Source organism: Epinephelus lanceolatus, chromosome 2 (genome assembly GCF_041903045.1).
Source record: "Epinephelus lanceolatus isolate andai-2023 chromosome 2, ASM4190304v1, whole genome shotgun sequence".
NCBI lineage: Eukaryota > Metazoa > Chordata > Actinopteri > Perciformes > Serranidae > Epinephelus > Epinephelus lanceolatus.
Genome location: NC_135735.1, coordinates 19,401,994 through 19,417,971, shown reverse-complemented (window position 1 = coordinate 19,417,971; position 15,978 = coordinate 19,401,994). Strand labels below are relative to the sequence as shown.

General features: G+C 41.3%; 1 protein-coding gene across 1 annotated transcript; it reads right to left on the bottom strand.

The window, feature by feature from the left end:
* Positions 1–2,040: 2,040 nt before the first annotated feature.
* LOC117259410 (ephrin-B2a-like) lies at positions 2,041–15,757 on the bottom strand. The gene is made up of 5 exons (XM_078174958.1): positions 15,451–15,757; positions 13,556–13,839; positions 11,556–11,648; positions 7,834–7,944; positions 2,041–5,677 (listed from the first exon to the last, which is right to left on the bottom strand). Exons 1-5 carry the CDS (start codon positions 15,555–15,557, stop codon positions 5,295–5,297), a joined length of 978 nt encoding a protein of 325 aa, XP_078031084.1. The 5' UTR covers positions 15,558–15,757; the 3' UTR covers positions 2,041–5,294.
* Between the last annotated feature and the right edge of the window lie 221 nt (positions 15,758–15,978).

Genomic DNA, 15,978 nt, shown 5'->3' with positions numbered 1-15,978 from the left:
GGGCTAGTTCCTGTGCATATGGAAGTGAGGTGGGGGGTGGGTGGATGCAGGGAGGTAGTAGACTTCACATCGTCCCATGGGGTCAGATAAAAGCTTATGGCTCTGCTTATTAGACCCCCCCCCCTCCTCTTGTGCTCTCTGCACAAATGATAGTTAAAGATTTGTGGAGGGATCAGCTGCAGACGCATTGTTGGACACTTTGCATGATGTTTTATATATGTAAAGATAAAGGAAACGCCTTTATTTGGACACACAGCGACAAAAACAGGCATGAAACCATTTTTTTGCTCTTCAAACTCAGCAGAGAACTTCACAGGTGAGACAGGCGACTTTAAACACCAAGCCGGCAGCACTCGTGATGTTAAAGCAACCCAAAACGTCTCTTCTGATGCAGCAACACTTCTGCCCCTATTTTCTAAAATGGCCTACCGTATCCAAGCCCCTCCCACGACAGGGGCCATGAGCCTGGGGGTCTCTGTTTTGTTCATCCTATACAAGCCAGGCCACCATTGTCTCCTCGTGACCCCGGGGTCAACTGAACTCACCTCGCCCGACCACGGCCCATTCAGCTGTGAAGCTTCACATAGGACAAAAACATCTCACAAGAGCACTTCAAGCGAGGGGGTGGGAAGACACACACACACACACACACGCACGCACATGGACAACCAACACGCTCTGCAGTGGTTTGGAGTCAGGAGCTCATTTTTGTTATATTGTGGGGTTTTTTGTTTTTAAAAAGTAGCAAGAGCCACGTAGAGGGAACACAAAGTGATCAAAAATTGAATTTCAGTGTTGATTTATTAGAGGACAATTTATTGTATAGTCAGGATGGTTTCCCCCATTGAAAGCATCCAGTTTAAATTGGCCGAGACACACCGGTCTATTAAAAAAGTCAATTATAGAAAGTAGTAATGAAGTTATCTTTGACACATTTTCTAATTCTTCCCTCAGATATTAAATACATCACTCGCCGGAGGGGAAATTGCATTTTGCTGCAGGTTAAGAATGAGGCCATCCACGCCTCCTGTCGTCTGCAGCTCTTTATTATAAACCTACGCATCAGGCTACAGGCCAGAAAGAAAAGTAGTGCATTGTGGAGAATAACTTACCACAATGTTCACCTGAAAGAAAGTCGTGTAAAAAAAACAACAAAAAACACGCTCTCTGTATAGGTTTAATTTTAGATGAGCAGTTTCCTTGTTTGATGCACAGAGCACATGTCCTGAAGATCCTGCAGTCTGGCTTTCAGAGGCAACAGTGTCCCTGGTGGAGGGAAAGCTCATGGAGGCTGACAGGTTGAAAATGTGCGGCATGATGTGGCTGAAAGAGCATGAAACATGTTCACCCATGGATGCCGTGCTCTGAGCCACAGGAGACACTGCCAGACAATTAAACGCTGAGAGCTTTTATTATAAAAAAAAGAAGGAAGGTTGGCATCACCTTTACACAAAGTTTGGTAGAGCTACAGGCAGATTTCACACATTTACTGCACCTGCAATGAAGACACTGCAACTGTTCATCTACATGAGCGTCCAGGGAAAGCATCTGAGATTTTTATGCATAGACTTTTTGTATTTTGTGGTATTTTTTTCCATGTAGAGAAACTCATCATGGTGCTGTTGACTGCAGAATGACAGTCACTGTCCCATGAGCATCATTACCAGACATGCTCCCCCGAGCAGCAGCACCTCAAAAATTATTCAGAAAACTGTTTTGAGTTTGAAGTTAGTTTCATATCAACCACAGCTAAAATGTAGCAACAGAAATAGGCTTTAATGCTGAGTGAGACAACAGGGGTCTTAACAGAATGCAAATAGCGGCGCTGCTAATGTTGCCCCCACTGCTCTGCTTAGTCATTTTGTCACCGCGGCGAAAGTTGTGATTTATCAGTCGGCTTGAATTCAAAGTTTCATTTCTCCTTTATATTCTGTTCATTTTTTCCGTGTGTCCGTCATTTTCACTTGTGCTCTGGTTGGTTTCGGAAAGCAAAGAGAGAAACACTGAAGTAGAGACGACTGACACGTTGTCCAGTTTTTTTTACATCTTTAACAAGAAACAAAACCATTTCCCATGTTTCCATTACACTTTTAAAGCACAGCCTCCTGGTTGCATATTGAACATTGTTTAAAATTAATCATGTTTTACAGAACCAGTAGTGTGTACATGAAAGCAGCCTGCAGCACAAAAAACATTTTAAATAAAGTTTACACAATTCAATTGTGAGAAATTCACAATAATTAAAAAATTGTGTTAGTGTGCACTTGTTTTTCTTTTCTTTTTCTTTTTTTAGATTTATCAATAAATTAAATAAAACACATTTACTGTACAAATTAAGCTGCTGTGTGCAGTGGCAGTGAGAAATAACAGATTTGTTTGAAATATACAAACATTAACGAATTGGCGTTTGCCTGTCGGGAAGTATTCAGATCCTTTACTTAAGTACAAGTACCACTACCACCACTTAAAAATACTATTACCGTTACTGATAAAGTTCTGTATTCAAAATGTTAAGTAAAAGTATTGTCAGGGAAATGTACTTTGAGTATCAAAAGTAAAAAGTAAAGGAGCTCAACACAAAGAAACAGTAGTGTGTATGGTTATTTTCTTAATCAAAAGAAGTAATATCTGCACACCTACTCCATGTCACAAATGTTTAATCAAGATGTTTCGATCCTACTTGGAACAAAACGTTGTCTTGAACTTCATCAGGTCAAACTGACCCTTTGCTAAGCCCCGCCCCTGAACGTAGACTGGCCAATCATAACGTAGCATCAGGCCGGCTCAGACCAGGGTCCGACAACAACACAGCTGTGCTCCATTGACTCTAATGCAATAATTTCAGATTTCCTTCATTGTCAGGCTGGTTTTGTGGATTTGGAGCTAAATGTTGAGCCTGGGGCACGTCGTGTATTAATGATACTTGTTACCTGGAGAGGTTGGAAAAAGATATACGTTTCTTCCCTGTTCCAAAACCAAAATCAAACCCTGCAAAGTGTAGGGTTAGCTAACGTTAGCTAGCTACTGAAGATATAGCTTACTGAATGTATACACATGCTGCTTTTGCTTTTTAATGATTATAACAGTGAAACAAAGACTGACCCTGCTGTACAGGAACCAGTGAAGGGAAGCAGGGAAACTTCGCTGATATTCAGCCAGCTGTGTGTCATCACAGTGTGCGCAGATGAACGTTGTTTGACTTCCCCCGGAGATCCCTGCCCATCTGGCGGCTGAGGTCCGGGTGCTGGCAGCGGCACAGGAGTGAAGCCAAACACCGTTCATCTGCACACACTGTGATGCCACACAGCTGGTTCAATATCAGCAAAGTTTCCCTTTATATTCATTGTCTTCTGTGGCGATCAGCAGTGATGTGGTGGCTCACTTTTACACTGTGATCTGTAGCCTATAGTTTGGCTTTAGCTTCTAACTATCTTTGTCTTTTTAACCTGTTGTTGCTGCTGAGTCAGTTTGACCCCTCTGTCTGCTTCTCTCTGCAATCACTGTTTCATTTTTCCAAAAATATGGTAAGGGCTTAACGAAGGGTGAGTTGACCTGATGAAGATACTTGTTGGATTGAAACGTTGCGATAAAACTTTTGCGGCACGGAGTAATTATGCAGGTGTTACTTCTTTCCTTAATGTATGTATTGTATGAATGTATGTATTTTTTTAAAGCCTATGTGATGTGCGTATAATTATTCCCCCTCAAGTATTTCCTTGATCAAGCCATGTATTGTTTGGTTTGTAAAATGTAAGAAAATTGTAAGAAATGCATCACAACTACAGCTCCAAGTTTCCAAGCTCCAAATTCAAACGTCTTCTTTTGTCCATCCATAAGTTCAAACAAACCTCAAAATGATTCAGCAAAGCAGCAAATCTGAGAAGCAGAAATTATAAAATGTTTGTCATTTATGCATGAAAAATTACTTAATCAATCAGTTATCAAACAATAGCTGATTGATCAACTAATTGTTAGTGCCCCCTGACAGTCGACCAAATATTAGTCGACCAGAAAGATTATTGGTCGACAAGATTTCATTGGTTGCTTAGTCGCAGAAGAAAAAAAACAAACAACAAACGAAAGTGGAACTCTATGAGGAGCTGCACCTTGTCAAAATGAATCAAAACCTATATGACTGGACCATGTGGGAATTTAATTTGAAAGGACACAGGAAGTGGCCACGCTCAGCAGTCAGACAGGAGTCACGTTAATTTCCAGGGCTGGTACCTGCGGTTATTCCACAGGCTAGTTAATAACATGTCGGGTAGGAAATCCAAAGTGTGGGATCATTTTGAGAAGGTGAAGGATGAACCCAAGGTGATATGTAAACTCATCTTCATTGGTCGACTACAAACATGACGTATCATCTGAAACATGGAAGTAGCTACATGCCCATTAGCCACTTAGCACAATCATTACTGCTTTGCCGACAGCGTCATTAACAGGCGGCTCGCTCAGTGTGTGACGTGCACTTGTAGATAAAATATAGGCCTATATTAATGAAGGTTCATTAGTACGGTTTTGTATTTCTCTGTAATGTAGCACAGTGTTAACAATGTTACTGACACTATTCTTTCTCACACCTTCAACTCAAACCATTGTGTTGCCCCACCCAAAATATATCATTTAATAATCAAAGTAATATCGGAAATGTGCGGGCGACTAGTTGTCTAATGGCCCTAAATGACAAGTGTTGGTTGATTAGGAAAAGTCTTAGTCGGGGGCAGCCCTACTAATTGTTTAAGCTCAGATTTGTTGACTGTTGTGTAGTGTAATTTCTTGAAGTGCATCATATTGTTAAAGTTTTGTATGTAAAGTCTAAACTGTGGCTGCTGTATAAATGTAGCGGAGTAAAAATCACAATATTTCCCTCTGAAATGGAGCCGAGTGGAAGTATAAAGTGTCATGAAATGGAAATACTTCTGTAAAGTATCTCAAAGTTGTACCTTAGTACAGTACTTAAGTAAATACACATCCAACCACTGGTGTTCGCTGTACGCTTCAAAACGTATTTCACAAAACAAACTGAACACAGCTGAGTGACATCCTCCAACACATCAGTTTCCTCTGTGACTGTCTCTTCAGAAGAAAACAGCATTTTGTGCACTTGTGGCACAAGAACAAGGAGAAGTATATGGTCTGTTCTCTCAGACCAGGCCTATGTATGATCCCTCAAGTGACTTTTCCTTACACCCACTAAAAGGTTAAAACACTAAAGCAGTGGAGGTGCTGTGTGTGTGTGTCTCCGACAGTTTAGGATTATCCGCCAAAGCCTGGCATTAGAGCAGCAAACATTAGACTTTGTAGTAGATGTTGGTGGGACTCTGGGGCGTTATCTCCTGAACTATGTACACAGGGGGCCCGTAGTCGCTGCTCACACGCTCATAATGGCGGCAGAGCATGCTGTCAGAAGGCCGCAGAGGAAACACGACATCGCTGCGGTCCGAGCCGTTGTTGTCGCTGCCAATGCTGTCCCGCTTCGCCACGGCCAAAGTGTTGAGGGACACGGAGGCGGACTGCTGGCTATCTGGGACACAGCGTCGGTGACGGTTCCTCCACAGCACGACCAGCAGAATTATGATGACCAGAAGGAGGATTGCACCGCCAGAGACGACCCACATGAGCAGTCCTGGCTCCGAGCCGCCACCGCTGCCACTGGGGTTTGTTTGTCCTGTTTCTGAGTCTGTCATGAGAAACACAGAAGTGACAGAAAAAAGGAAGGAGAAAGTGAGATGAAAGAGTGAACTGGGGCACGAGACGGAGAGATTTAATAACAGTTTCTCCCAGTTTGTGCCCTGCATGGTGCAGCCTGATCAGTGTGTGTGTTAACATGAAGAACTCCAGTCAAAGCTGCACACGGGAGAATATGCTCTAATCTTTGGTGTCTTACTGGTAAACAGCCTGTTGTCTTCTCTCTGGACGGACTGATTATTCATGATTAGGGAAGGTTTGGGTACAAGTTGGAATATGGAAACAACAAAATACAAGGAGACACGCTCTGTGTCCCAAATTTCTAGTTCTATTCAGCACTATAATTTATTGTTTCAGCAGTTAGTATACAACAAAATCATCTTTACCTTTTTATACTTTTATTGTTAATCGAAGTGCAACTTTGCAGATATAAATAGATGCCAATTACACTTCACAAATATACATTTTTCCCCATGAGCTGCTCCTCAGTTTCCTTTGTGAAGTGCAATTAGGTCTGCATGCAGCCTTGTTGGAGTGTGCTTTATTTTGTCGCTTTTCTAACACACTAAAACACACTACATACTAAAAATCTGCTTAAAATCAGGCTGTAGAATATATTTGTGACACAGCGAAGAAGGATATGTACTTCATTAATCCCTGAGGGGGAATTCAATTCAGTTTTTTTCACTCACAATACACACATGCACAAATATGACCTATACATGCATTAAATGGAGTGACGTCAGGGCAAGGGGGCTGCCCACAGACAGACACTGAGCAGTTAGAGCGTCAGTACCCTGCTTGATGGCACTTTAATAGTGCCCAGGAGACAAACTGGGACCTCTCCAGCTACCAGTCCACGCCCCATATTTGGTGCTGATGGGGAGTTGAACTGGCAAACCTCCACTTCCCAACCCAAGTCCCTATGGGCTGAGGCACTACCGCCCCTAGAATGTTAGTGTGGTGCACGCTAAGGTCTGCTGATGCAAACCTCCTGCCCCTAACCACCGCACCTTGGGGGCCTTTTCCATTGCTGCTCCCACCCTCTGGTACTCACTCCCTAAAGTCACCAGAGACTCCTCCTCACTCTCCACCTTCAAGAAAACCCTCAAATCAGACCTCTTCAAAACTGCCTACGACTGCCTTTCTGCATTATTTCCCTCTCTACCTCCCTGTGGATTATTTCATCTTCTTTCTTTTTTGATTGCTGTTGTTGGTCTCTGTAAAGCATCTTTAAATATCCTAAAAAGTGCTTCATAAATCAAATGTATTACAATTTATATTCATTTTTATCACTCCTTTCAAATGCCGATTCAAAGATGCCTTAGATGTAAGAGACAAGTGAAAATCTTTTGTGAGCTAAATTCAAATAAATCCATCTGCAAAGGACTATTCTAGTGTTTTTGCATTTTACATAAACTTTAAAGCACTTTCCAAAGCATGTTTTCTCCAGTGTAGAAAATTAAAATACATTATGAATCACCTGTGAGAGAAGTTTATCAGTAGAGCTAAAGGATACGTCTGTGATATTCTGTTTTTTCTTATCAACAAATCCCATGAAAAGACAAAAAGTAACAATTGATTGATCCTGCTGTCAAGTACTGTCCGAGTATCCAAAGTCCGATATAGCCTTACAGAGCTCTACTGCTGCCCAAAAACATTTAAAAATATATTACTGAGCCTCTCCGTTTGCATGATTTCATGGGCAATGTAGATTTACTTTGAGTCAATCCCGTGTATACAGGAAATACTCATTCAGAACCAAATTTGTGGCTGAAAATAGGCCCTAAAAATACAATATAGACTCCTGTTTGGGTAACCATTACTAAAAACTACAGTGCCTTATCATTAAAAAAAATTAGAGCATCTCTTTTCGACCTTCTTTTCAAGATTTACATCTTCGGTTGGGTTTAGAGACAATGTAGGAAAGTTGACTGAAGATAAACTAACATTGTTGTTTTTGTAACGAGAACATCACCAGCATCATCCTTCCTAAATATATTATGTGGCTAACAGGCTAAAACACTCAAAAATATAATTATGGACCCTTAAATTAAAACACAACACAGATCACATGTGTGTCAACATTAGCAGTACATCTGTACATATTTTCCAGACAATATTTTTGCTTTGTGTTTGTACCAGTTTTGCCTGTTATATCCTTTTCCTTTGCAGAGGGGTCCTTGGACTTTGGTCGTGTGGGTGGGAATCTGGTGGGGGACTCCTGGAGGGTTGAAGGTGGATCTGAAGAGTCTGGAAAATAAAAAAGGACAGCTTAAAATAATACCAAAACGTCTACAAGCACCAAACTTCACATCTTCTCATTTTCGCTGCATGTGTTTTTGCATTTCTGTGTAAGTGAGTTTACGTCATGTCGAATTGTTCCTAATTTTGTCTTGTGAATCGTTAGTGTTTGGTGTCACAATCAAAGCAGGAAGAGGTTTTTCTTTAACCGATTATTTTTGCACTGACAGTCATCTAAAAACAAACTGCAGAAGAAGGAGGAGAGAAACCATTTTCTAACCTAACCAGACCACAAGAAGCTGCGTTCTGAGTCACCACTGGGACTCTCGTTTCTGTCGGGAAAAACTATCACTAACACTTTCACCTTCTCCACCCACACATCACCAACTGAATTCAGCCAATTCAAATTCTCCTCTGGGGATTTTCCCAACAGGAATTTTGGGAAATTAAGGGAATCACAAGCGTAAAGGGAAACTCCACTAAAGTGACAGTTGTATATTGTCCCCTGTCGCTCTGGAGAAAAAAAAGATCGAGCGACAGAAACGTTCATTTTGTGCCACTTCATACCTCAACTTCACAATATTTCAGAGGAAAATATCATGATTTTTACTCCACTACATGGATTTAATGTTTTTCAATAATATAAAATATACTAAGCTGATCAAACACACACCAACCTTTGAAGCTTGTGACCACTTACAGAAAAAAAACAAAAGAAAAACAAAACAGTGTGTGGTTGGGCCGCCTTATTGTATTTCCAACACATTCTCACTATAACCTCGTCACATATTGACGTTTGGTCATGGACTTTCCACGTCAACATACAACGTGCGAAGTACCCTGGGTACGTTGGTGCCACTCGCCACATCCACATTCGGCTCACATTATCTACTTGCACTTCATGGTTGGAAAAAAGTGAAAGTAAAATAAATAATAGAGGCAAATAATAATAAATAATGATGCTAAATCAAAAGGGAAACTAAAATGATAGATAAAACAGGGTATGTGGATCAATAATTAAAAAGGATTGGGCATAACTATACTCGTAACAGGTTGCCATCTTTAATCGAATGTTACTTTCTGCACGTGTAAGTAATGTGTGATCTTTTCCAACAGTACATTTTCCATAGAATTTCCATGAGTACCAGGGGCGATTGCCCTGAGACAACAAGGGAGGCTGAACTTCCCCTAAAATTTCATAGAAGAAATGGTCAAATATGCACTATTGAATTTACATTAAAATAAGAATTTACATTGCATTAAACGCACGCTAGGATGCGTTTAACATCATGACTATGATGTTCAAACGTCAGCTGTTTATCAGCAGGTTTCAAACGCGACCTCCCTGTCACATTCTCCTGTTAGCACGGTGGACGCGGAGCCTCCAAGCATTCCTATGAGACAGCGCTGAGCAGGTTTTTTTCATGCAGCAAAGCGAGACGGTCATTGGATAAATGCAACAAATCGTCACTTCCAGGGAGGCTCAGCTTCCCTGGGATCTAATGGAGCGGTAGGCAGGAGAGGACGCTCGGTGTATGCATGATGATTGGAGGAATTGTCTAAAAGGCTGAACTCCTTTGTGATTGACAGCACTTTGGAAATACACACCGGCATCGGTGAGTGGAGTCTTCTGACAGAGTTGCTTATCTCCATAAGCGATATAGTTCATTTTGACAGTTAAACCCATCGGAAAATCTTTGACGTGTGTTTTGCTGTGGTTCTATGGCATGAGTGTGGCTGAAAGCGGCTTCAATTAACTGTTCCTTTTATAAGTTACTGCCTCGCTACAATATGACAAATTTATGATGTAAACTTAAAGTGAGCTTCCCCTGTTTGAAAGACGAGCACCCGCCACTGATGAGTAGGAGAGTTTGGGTCCAGCCAGCGAATAGTGATACATTTGATAGCTGCAGCTAATAGAGAGTAGTTCCCTTATTACTTCTGTAAGAGTCTGTACTTTGTTTCATAGTGAAATCCGGCATAGTATACCTCTAACAATCTAATAATGTGATGATAACATGTCAGTCAGTGGGACAAAAGTAGCCTATTTATGTTTTCCTGATACTTCTGTACTTTAGCAGAATATTTTAAATGCAGGACTTTAACTTGTAATGGAGCATTCTTAAATTGCTTTATTGGTACTTTTACTTTCTGAAAGATTTGAATTCTTCGTCCACCAATAAAACTTTCACACGTGCCTAATCTTTAAGGAAGTGCAATATTTAAAGCAGAGTCAGGTGAGAGTTTCGATGAAAAATACAGAGGCCTAAAAGCTACAAGAACAACACTTCACAAATGACAGAATAACTGCTGAGATTCATTTAACAGCATGAATAAATGCTATCCACAGTGTGCAAATGGCACTGAGCAACCAAAACAACTGAGAAATGTGGCCTTTAAGTGAACTACGGATAAAATAAAATCAGTTTATATCCCCTAAGATTTCATTCAGGGGTTTTTTCTAACTTGTTTAATTAAATTTATTGATTCATCAGTTAAAGTGTTCACCAGTGAGCCATCTTACTTTCAACTGCACTCTTTTAAGTTCAGATTTTGTTTCATTGCATTCTTTAATCCTCAGTGTTTTACTCACACCAACATGATTAGATTTGTTTTTTAGTTTAAAAGGCAAAATCCACAAATCCAAATCTAAACAGAAGGGTTGCGACACCAGCAAAGATCTAAACACAAGACCGGGAGCCGCATGAATTTTAATATATGTAGAGATTAACACGAGATTACAACTAAATCTGAGTTATTAATGTTTCCCGTTGCTGTTTAAAAGGTTTGTTTACATCAGTGGCGGTTTGTAAACACAGCAGGAAAACAGCCCCCGTATCTCCAGTTTTGATCAGACGAGCAACACACAAAATGCTTATTTTTCATCTCGAATCCTTGAATAATTTATATGAATAATACTTCACATTCCTGGGGTCAAAAAATAAAATTTGGGGCTTTAACAGATTTAGCTTTTTAAGTTTTAAGCAGCAGCACAGCGCAGCAACATATGTATAAACAAGCTCACTGTAATGTGTCTTCACATATACATTTAATTGCCTAATAAAAAGATGAATAACACCACTGTGATGTTATCCTGATATGTAAAGATATGCAAAAAACAATATGTTTCTGTGTGGGTATTACAGAGTGATTTATCCTCAGGACGTTTAAAGTAATGGCAGTGAATACGTTCAGAATCTGCTTTATTAAATTTTAATGTATATTACGAGAGCACAAAAAGAATCATCCGCTATTCTGATGTTAATACAGGGGGAAAGATTATTGACTGCCACAGCCGGTCCGAGTGATCGCATGCAGGATAATACAGACGGCCTTAAGCTGCCAGCGGTTCGAATTAAGGACTAGAGATAATTCATGACGGCGATCTCTCGTCAAGAGAATGAATAGATGATCGAGATTATCTGACCGCTTAATAACTCCACAGAGGAGGTGATGTTATAATAACCAGAGTGAGACAACTGTTTTTGTCACTTTAGCATTGTTTGTCAGGTATCTGTGTGTCCTTTTGAGTCACACACACGCTGGCACACACACACAGACACACACACACACACACACACACACACACACACACACACACACACACACACAATACTTACTCTGGCCGACTCTCAGCACCAGCTTCATGGATTTGGTTTTACACACCCCTCCATTAGTATTATCCAGACCCTGCAGAGAGCCTGCAGAGGTGGCTGACATACGCACACACACACACACACACACACAGAGGAAGATGAGGCAAATATTATTAAACAAGTATTGTTTAGCATTTATGTTTCATTAGATCATCACAATACAAGATTATCAAGCGATGCAATTATACATTATGATTTCTTCGCAGACGGTTGAGCCAGTTACCGAGCGTTGCATCACATAGGAAAATGCAGACACACTGTGATGTTACATAAAGTATATAGATGATCACAAGTGTAAATAAAAAACCACAAACCCCATGTGGTTTAACCGGGGCTGCACCAAATGCTGATACATTTGTTTGGTGTATGAATGTTAAAGGATGATTCATCTGTTGCACCACGTTCACTTTTTGTAATGCCTCAAGTGACTTGAAGCGTTTGCAGTATCGTCCTGTTGTTTGGTTAATGTTATTTTGTATTTTTTATGTATGTTTATTTATGAATAACAGTTAACATCCTGTGACGCACGGCAAATGTCAGATTTTTTTCTGATAATAAAGGGAAATCTTCTTAGTTATCGTCTTTGTGTTTTCCTGTGTTGCTTATTTTTTTGATTGTACAGCACTTTGGCCAGCTGTGGTTGTTTTTTAAATTCATTCATTCATTTTCCATAATCTCTTATCCTGTTAGGGGTTGCGGGGGAGCTGGAGCCTATCCCAGCTGACATTGGGCAAGAGGCGGGGTACACCCTGGACACGTCGCCAGACTAACACAGGGCTGACACATAGAGACAGACAACCATTCACAGTCACATTCACACCTACGGCCAATTTAGAGTCACCGATTACAACGTACATGTCTTTGGACTGTGGGAGGAAGCTGGAGTACCTCGAGAAAACCCACGCTGACACAGGGAGAACATGCAAACTCCGCAAAGAAGGGTTCTTGCACCAGGAACCCTCTTGCGGCACGGTGCCGCAGTGGTAAGAATTGTTGCCTCACAGCAGGAAGGTTCCTGCTTTTAAATGTGCTTTTTAAATAAATTTGGATTGAATAAAATGTCGGAAATCAGTGTGAAAATGCACATCACAAATTTCTATGTGACATTTTCATTTTGCTTGTTTTGCATGAATAACAGTCTAAAATAAAAAAAGATATTTTGGTTTGTTATCTCATAAACAAGAGCAGCAAATCCTCAGTACAAGAAGCTGGAAGCAGAAAATGTTCAGCACTTTTCCATGATAAATTACTTAAAGTCTTAATCAATTATCAGAATAGTTAATTATTTTCTAGCTGCTGACGTGTAGTCTCGGCTTGAGATGCAAAAAGTGGTGGACAAAGTGAATAAATAAGTTTTTATCTTAACTAACATAGAAAATTACTGATATATTAACACACAAACACACACACCAAGAACTCTTGCTCACCCCGTCACTCCCACACACACACATATAGACTTGTTAGCAGCATTTAGGTCAGATAACAACATCTCACAGTCTACAAGCCACGTTGCCATGAAAGCTCCCATCAAATCTGCCTGATGCTGTAAAAGCCTTGTGTGATTTGGGGCATGTAAGCCCTTGGAATCACACTGGCCTGCCAGAGCGAAGTGTGCTGTCAGAGCGTGGCGAGGCGGATGACACTACATGGTCAGACTTGCTCTCTATCTCATGCATCGCTTGCCACTAAGATGCTGGTTCAACCGACAGTGGCCCAATAACGAGGCCACGTTTTTTTGAGTCTCACGCAAACTGACAAACTGAGAGGGAGCCGTGGGTGACGGCTTCCTCTTCTCCCACGAGAAGAAAGAAACAGTTGCTAGCATTGATTCACATCCACCTGTAGGGACCAGCAGCTTGTGTCTCCGTACTACTGATTTTAAAGTGCTCATATGCACCGTGACTCACTCCAGATTATCACGTCTGAGCTGAACATGAGGCGTGAGGTTGCGCGCAGTGACTCACAGGTGATGTAATAGTCCCTCCCCTTGAGGAACTCCAGACCCCACAGGTTGGGGCTGAACTCCTGGAACTTGAAGGTGAACTTTACATCCCGGTGGGGCTTGTCACAGTTCAGCAGGGGCGTGTCGGTCTTGTCAATGGTGCAGGTCTCCATCTGACTTCTGGAGACCAGGTACACTCGGTAGAACTCCTCCTTTTCCCCCAAGGAAGCATCTGCCCGGGGACACACAATGTCCATCTTGTCTCCGATCTGAGGGTACAGGATCAGACCCTGACCTGGACTAAATCTGTGTGTGAGATAAGAGGGTAAGAAATAATGCAGAGTAAAGCATCATTGTTTGTTTCTCTGTTTGGAGCACAAAGTGAATCACAAACAAACAACTGTCTAATCAACAGAAACATACAAGGGCGTAAGTTTTGCTTCAACGTTGGGGGGGGGGACATATGACATTTGGGGCGTCCTCTGCCTGAAAATTTTGAGCATCAGACACTTAACTTCCTGCATTCTACTACGTTTTTACACACTATTTTGTGCCTTTTTGGCATCATTCTAAGGAGGAAACATCTCTAATTTCGTCAAAATAAAAGTCCTTTACTACTTTCATGTTTTTTTTTTGTCTACTGCGTCCCCCCAAAGAGCCTAGTCTCACTCCGAAGTCAAAGTCCAGCAATTGGGCATTGACTTGCAGTGTCAGAAACCAACAAAAAGAGGTGTTTGTTAACGTCGGCATGATACGCGGCAAGTGGCTGTTATAGTTTAATGGCGCCCGGTGGAGTCAGGGGGAAACGCAGCAGGACAAGGACGAAAGTTAAGGTGGCGAAAGTCCGAATGGGGCAGGCGGGAGGGGTGGTGGATGGGACCAACAAACATCGACTTTCACCCGAGAGAGTGGCGTTTGTAGCACGAAAGATTCTAAAGCCAAACCCTGTTCTTTTTTCCTAAACCCAACCATGTGTTTTTGTTGTTGAACGAAACAAAAAACGTCAATTCGCTGTGTTGTAGCAACATAGTGCGTTTATTTTGAAAGAGACAGTATGCTAATGTTAAATTTCCTGTGAAATCAGAAGTGTATTTTGAAAGAAAACAATGCATGTAACAGGCAGAACTTGACCAACCAATGCACCCAGGGTACCTTGTATTCGTACCTGGACGTGGAAAGTCCACGACCAAATGTCAATATGTGACGAGGTCGGAGTGAGAATGTGTTGCCCCAAAATCTACGGCTATGGGAGCATTTGAGCTTTGCAACCAGATCCTTTGGATGTTAATGCTCTAAAACCTCCCTTCAATATAATGAAAATACAAAAAACAGCCTGAGGTGACATCTTTACATGTTTAATAAACAGGCCAAAATCCAAATATGTTCAACTTTAAAACTGAAATGATTTGTTGATTAATTGGTCAGTCAATCAACAGGAAAAAAAATAGGAATAATTTGAGTGATTTTTCAAGCAAAATTTCCCCAAATCCTCTCAGTTTAGCTTTTGTCTTGACAGTAAACTAAATAAATGTGGGTTATGGAGTGTTTGTCAAACAAAATAAGTACTTTGAAGACAACATCTTGAACTTGAGGAATCTCTGATGCCATATTCAATTTAATCATGATAAAAAACCTCAGACTGGAGGAGCTGCAACCAGAAAATATTTGGCATTTCTGCCTCAAACATGAGTTAAACCTATTAATGTGTTATCAAAACTGCTGACGATTAATTGTCTGTGATTAATCAGTTAATTGTGTTAGCTGCTCAAAGCTGTGATGGCATGATTTGCAGTGACGTGGTTAAATCTCAACTTAATCAATTAGGTCACACTACAAAGGACAAGGCGGCAGCAGCAACAGCAGCAGCAGCAGAAAGTTGCACCACATCTCAAGTGTGAACCTGCTTCCTCCACTTACTTTGTGTTGGAGCTGCTCCAGTGGATGGACTCCAGAGTGACGGCACGACATGAGCTAATGATGGCCAGCAGGGTCACGGCACCGCAGCTCCATGTGATTCTCCCCATCACAGGAATCAATCTCAGGTCCACAGCGGCTCAGTATCATAAAACAGAGTAGAAACAGGCTAAAATGTGTTCCCTCTGCATGTCTCCGGCGGCTCCAGGTGCGCGCACAGGACACATCCCTGACTGAAACCCCAACACCAAGTTGCGACTCTTCCTCCTGCGGTTCAATGAGATCTTCCACATTGTGCGTAATTGGCTAGAAAATCATCCGTGTGACGAAACCCGTGTATTGAGGACAGAGATTGTGAGGAGTATTTCAGTCATCAGCTGACTGACCGGTCCGCCCATGTACACTGGAACATGCGTAGGGGAGACCGGGGCTGGTTGGCACACTGTGTTTTTTTTTTTCACATTAAGATACTGAGATTAATACAAAGATCAATTAACCGTTTTATTTCTTTGGTGGAAGTGATAAAAGATT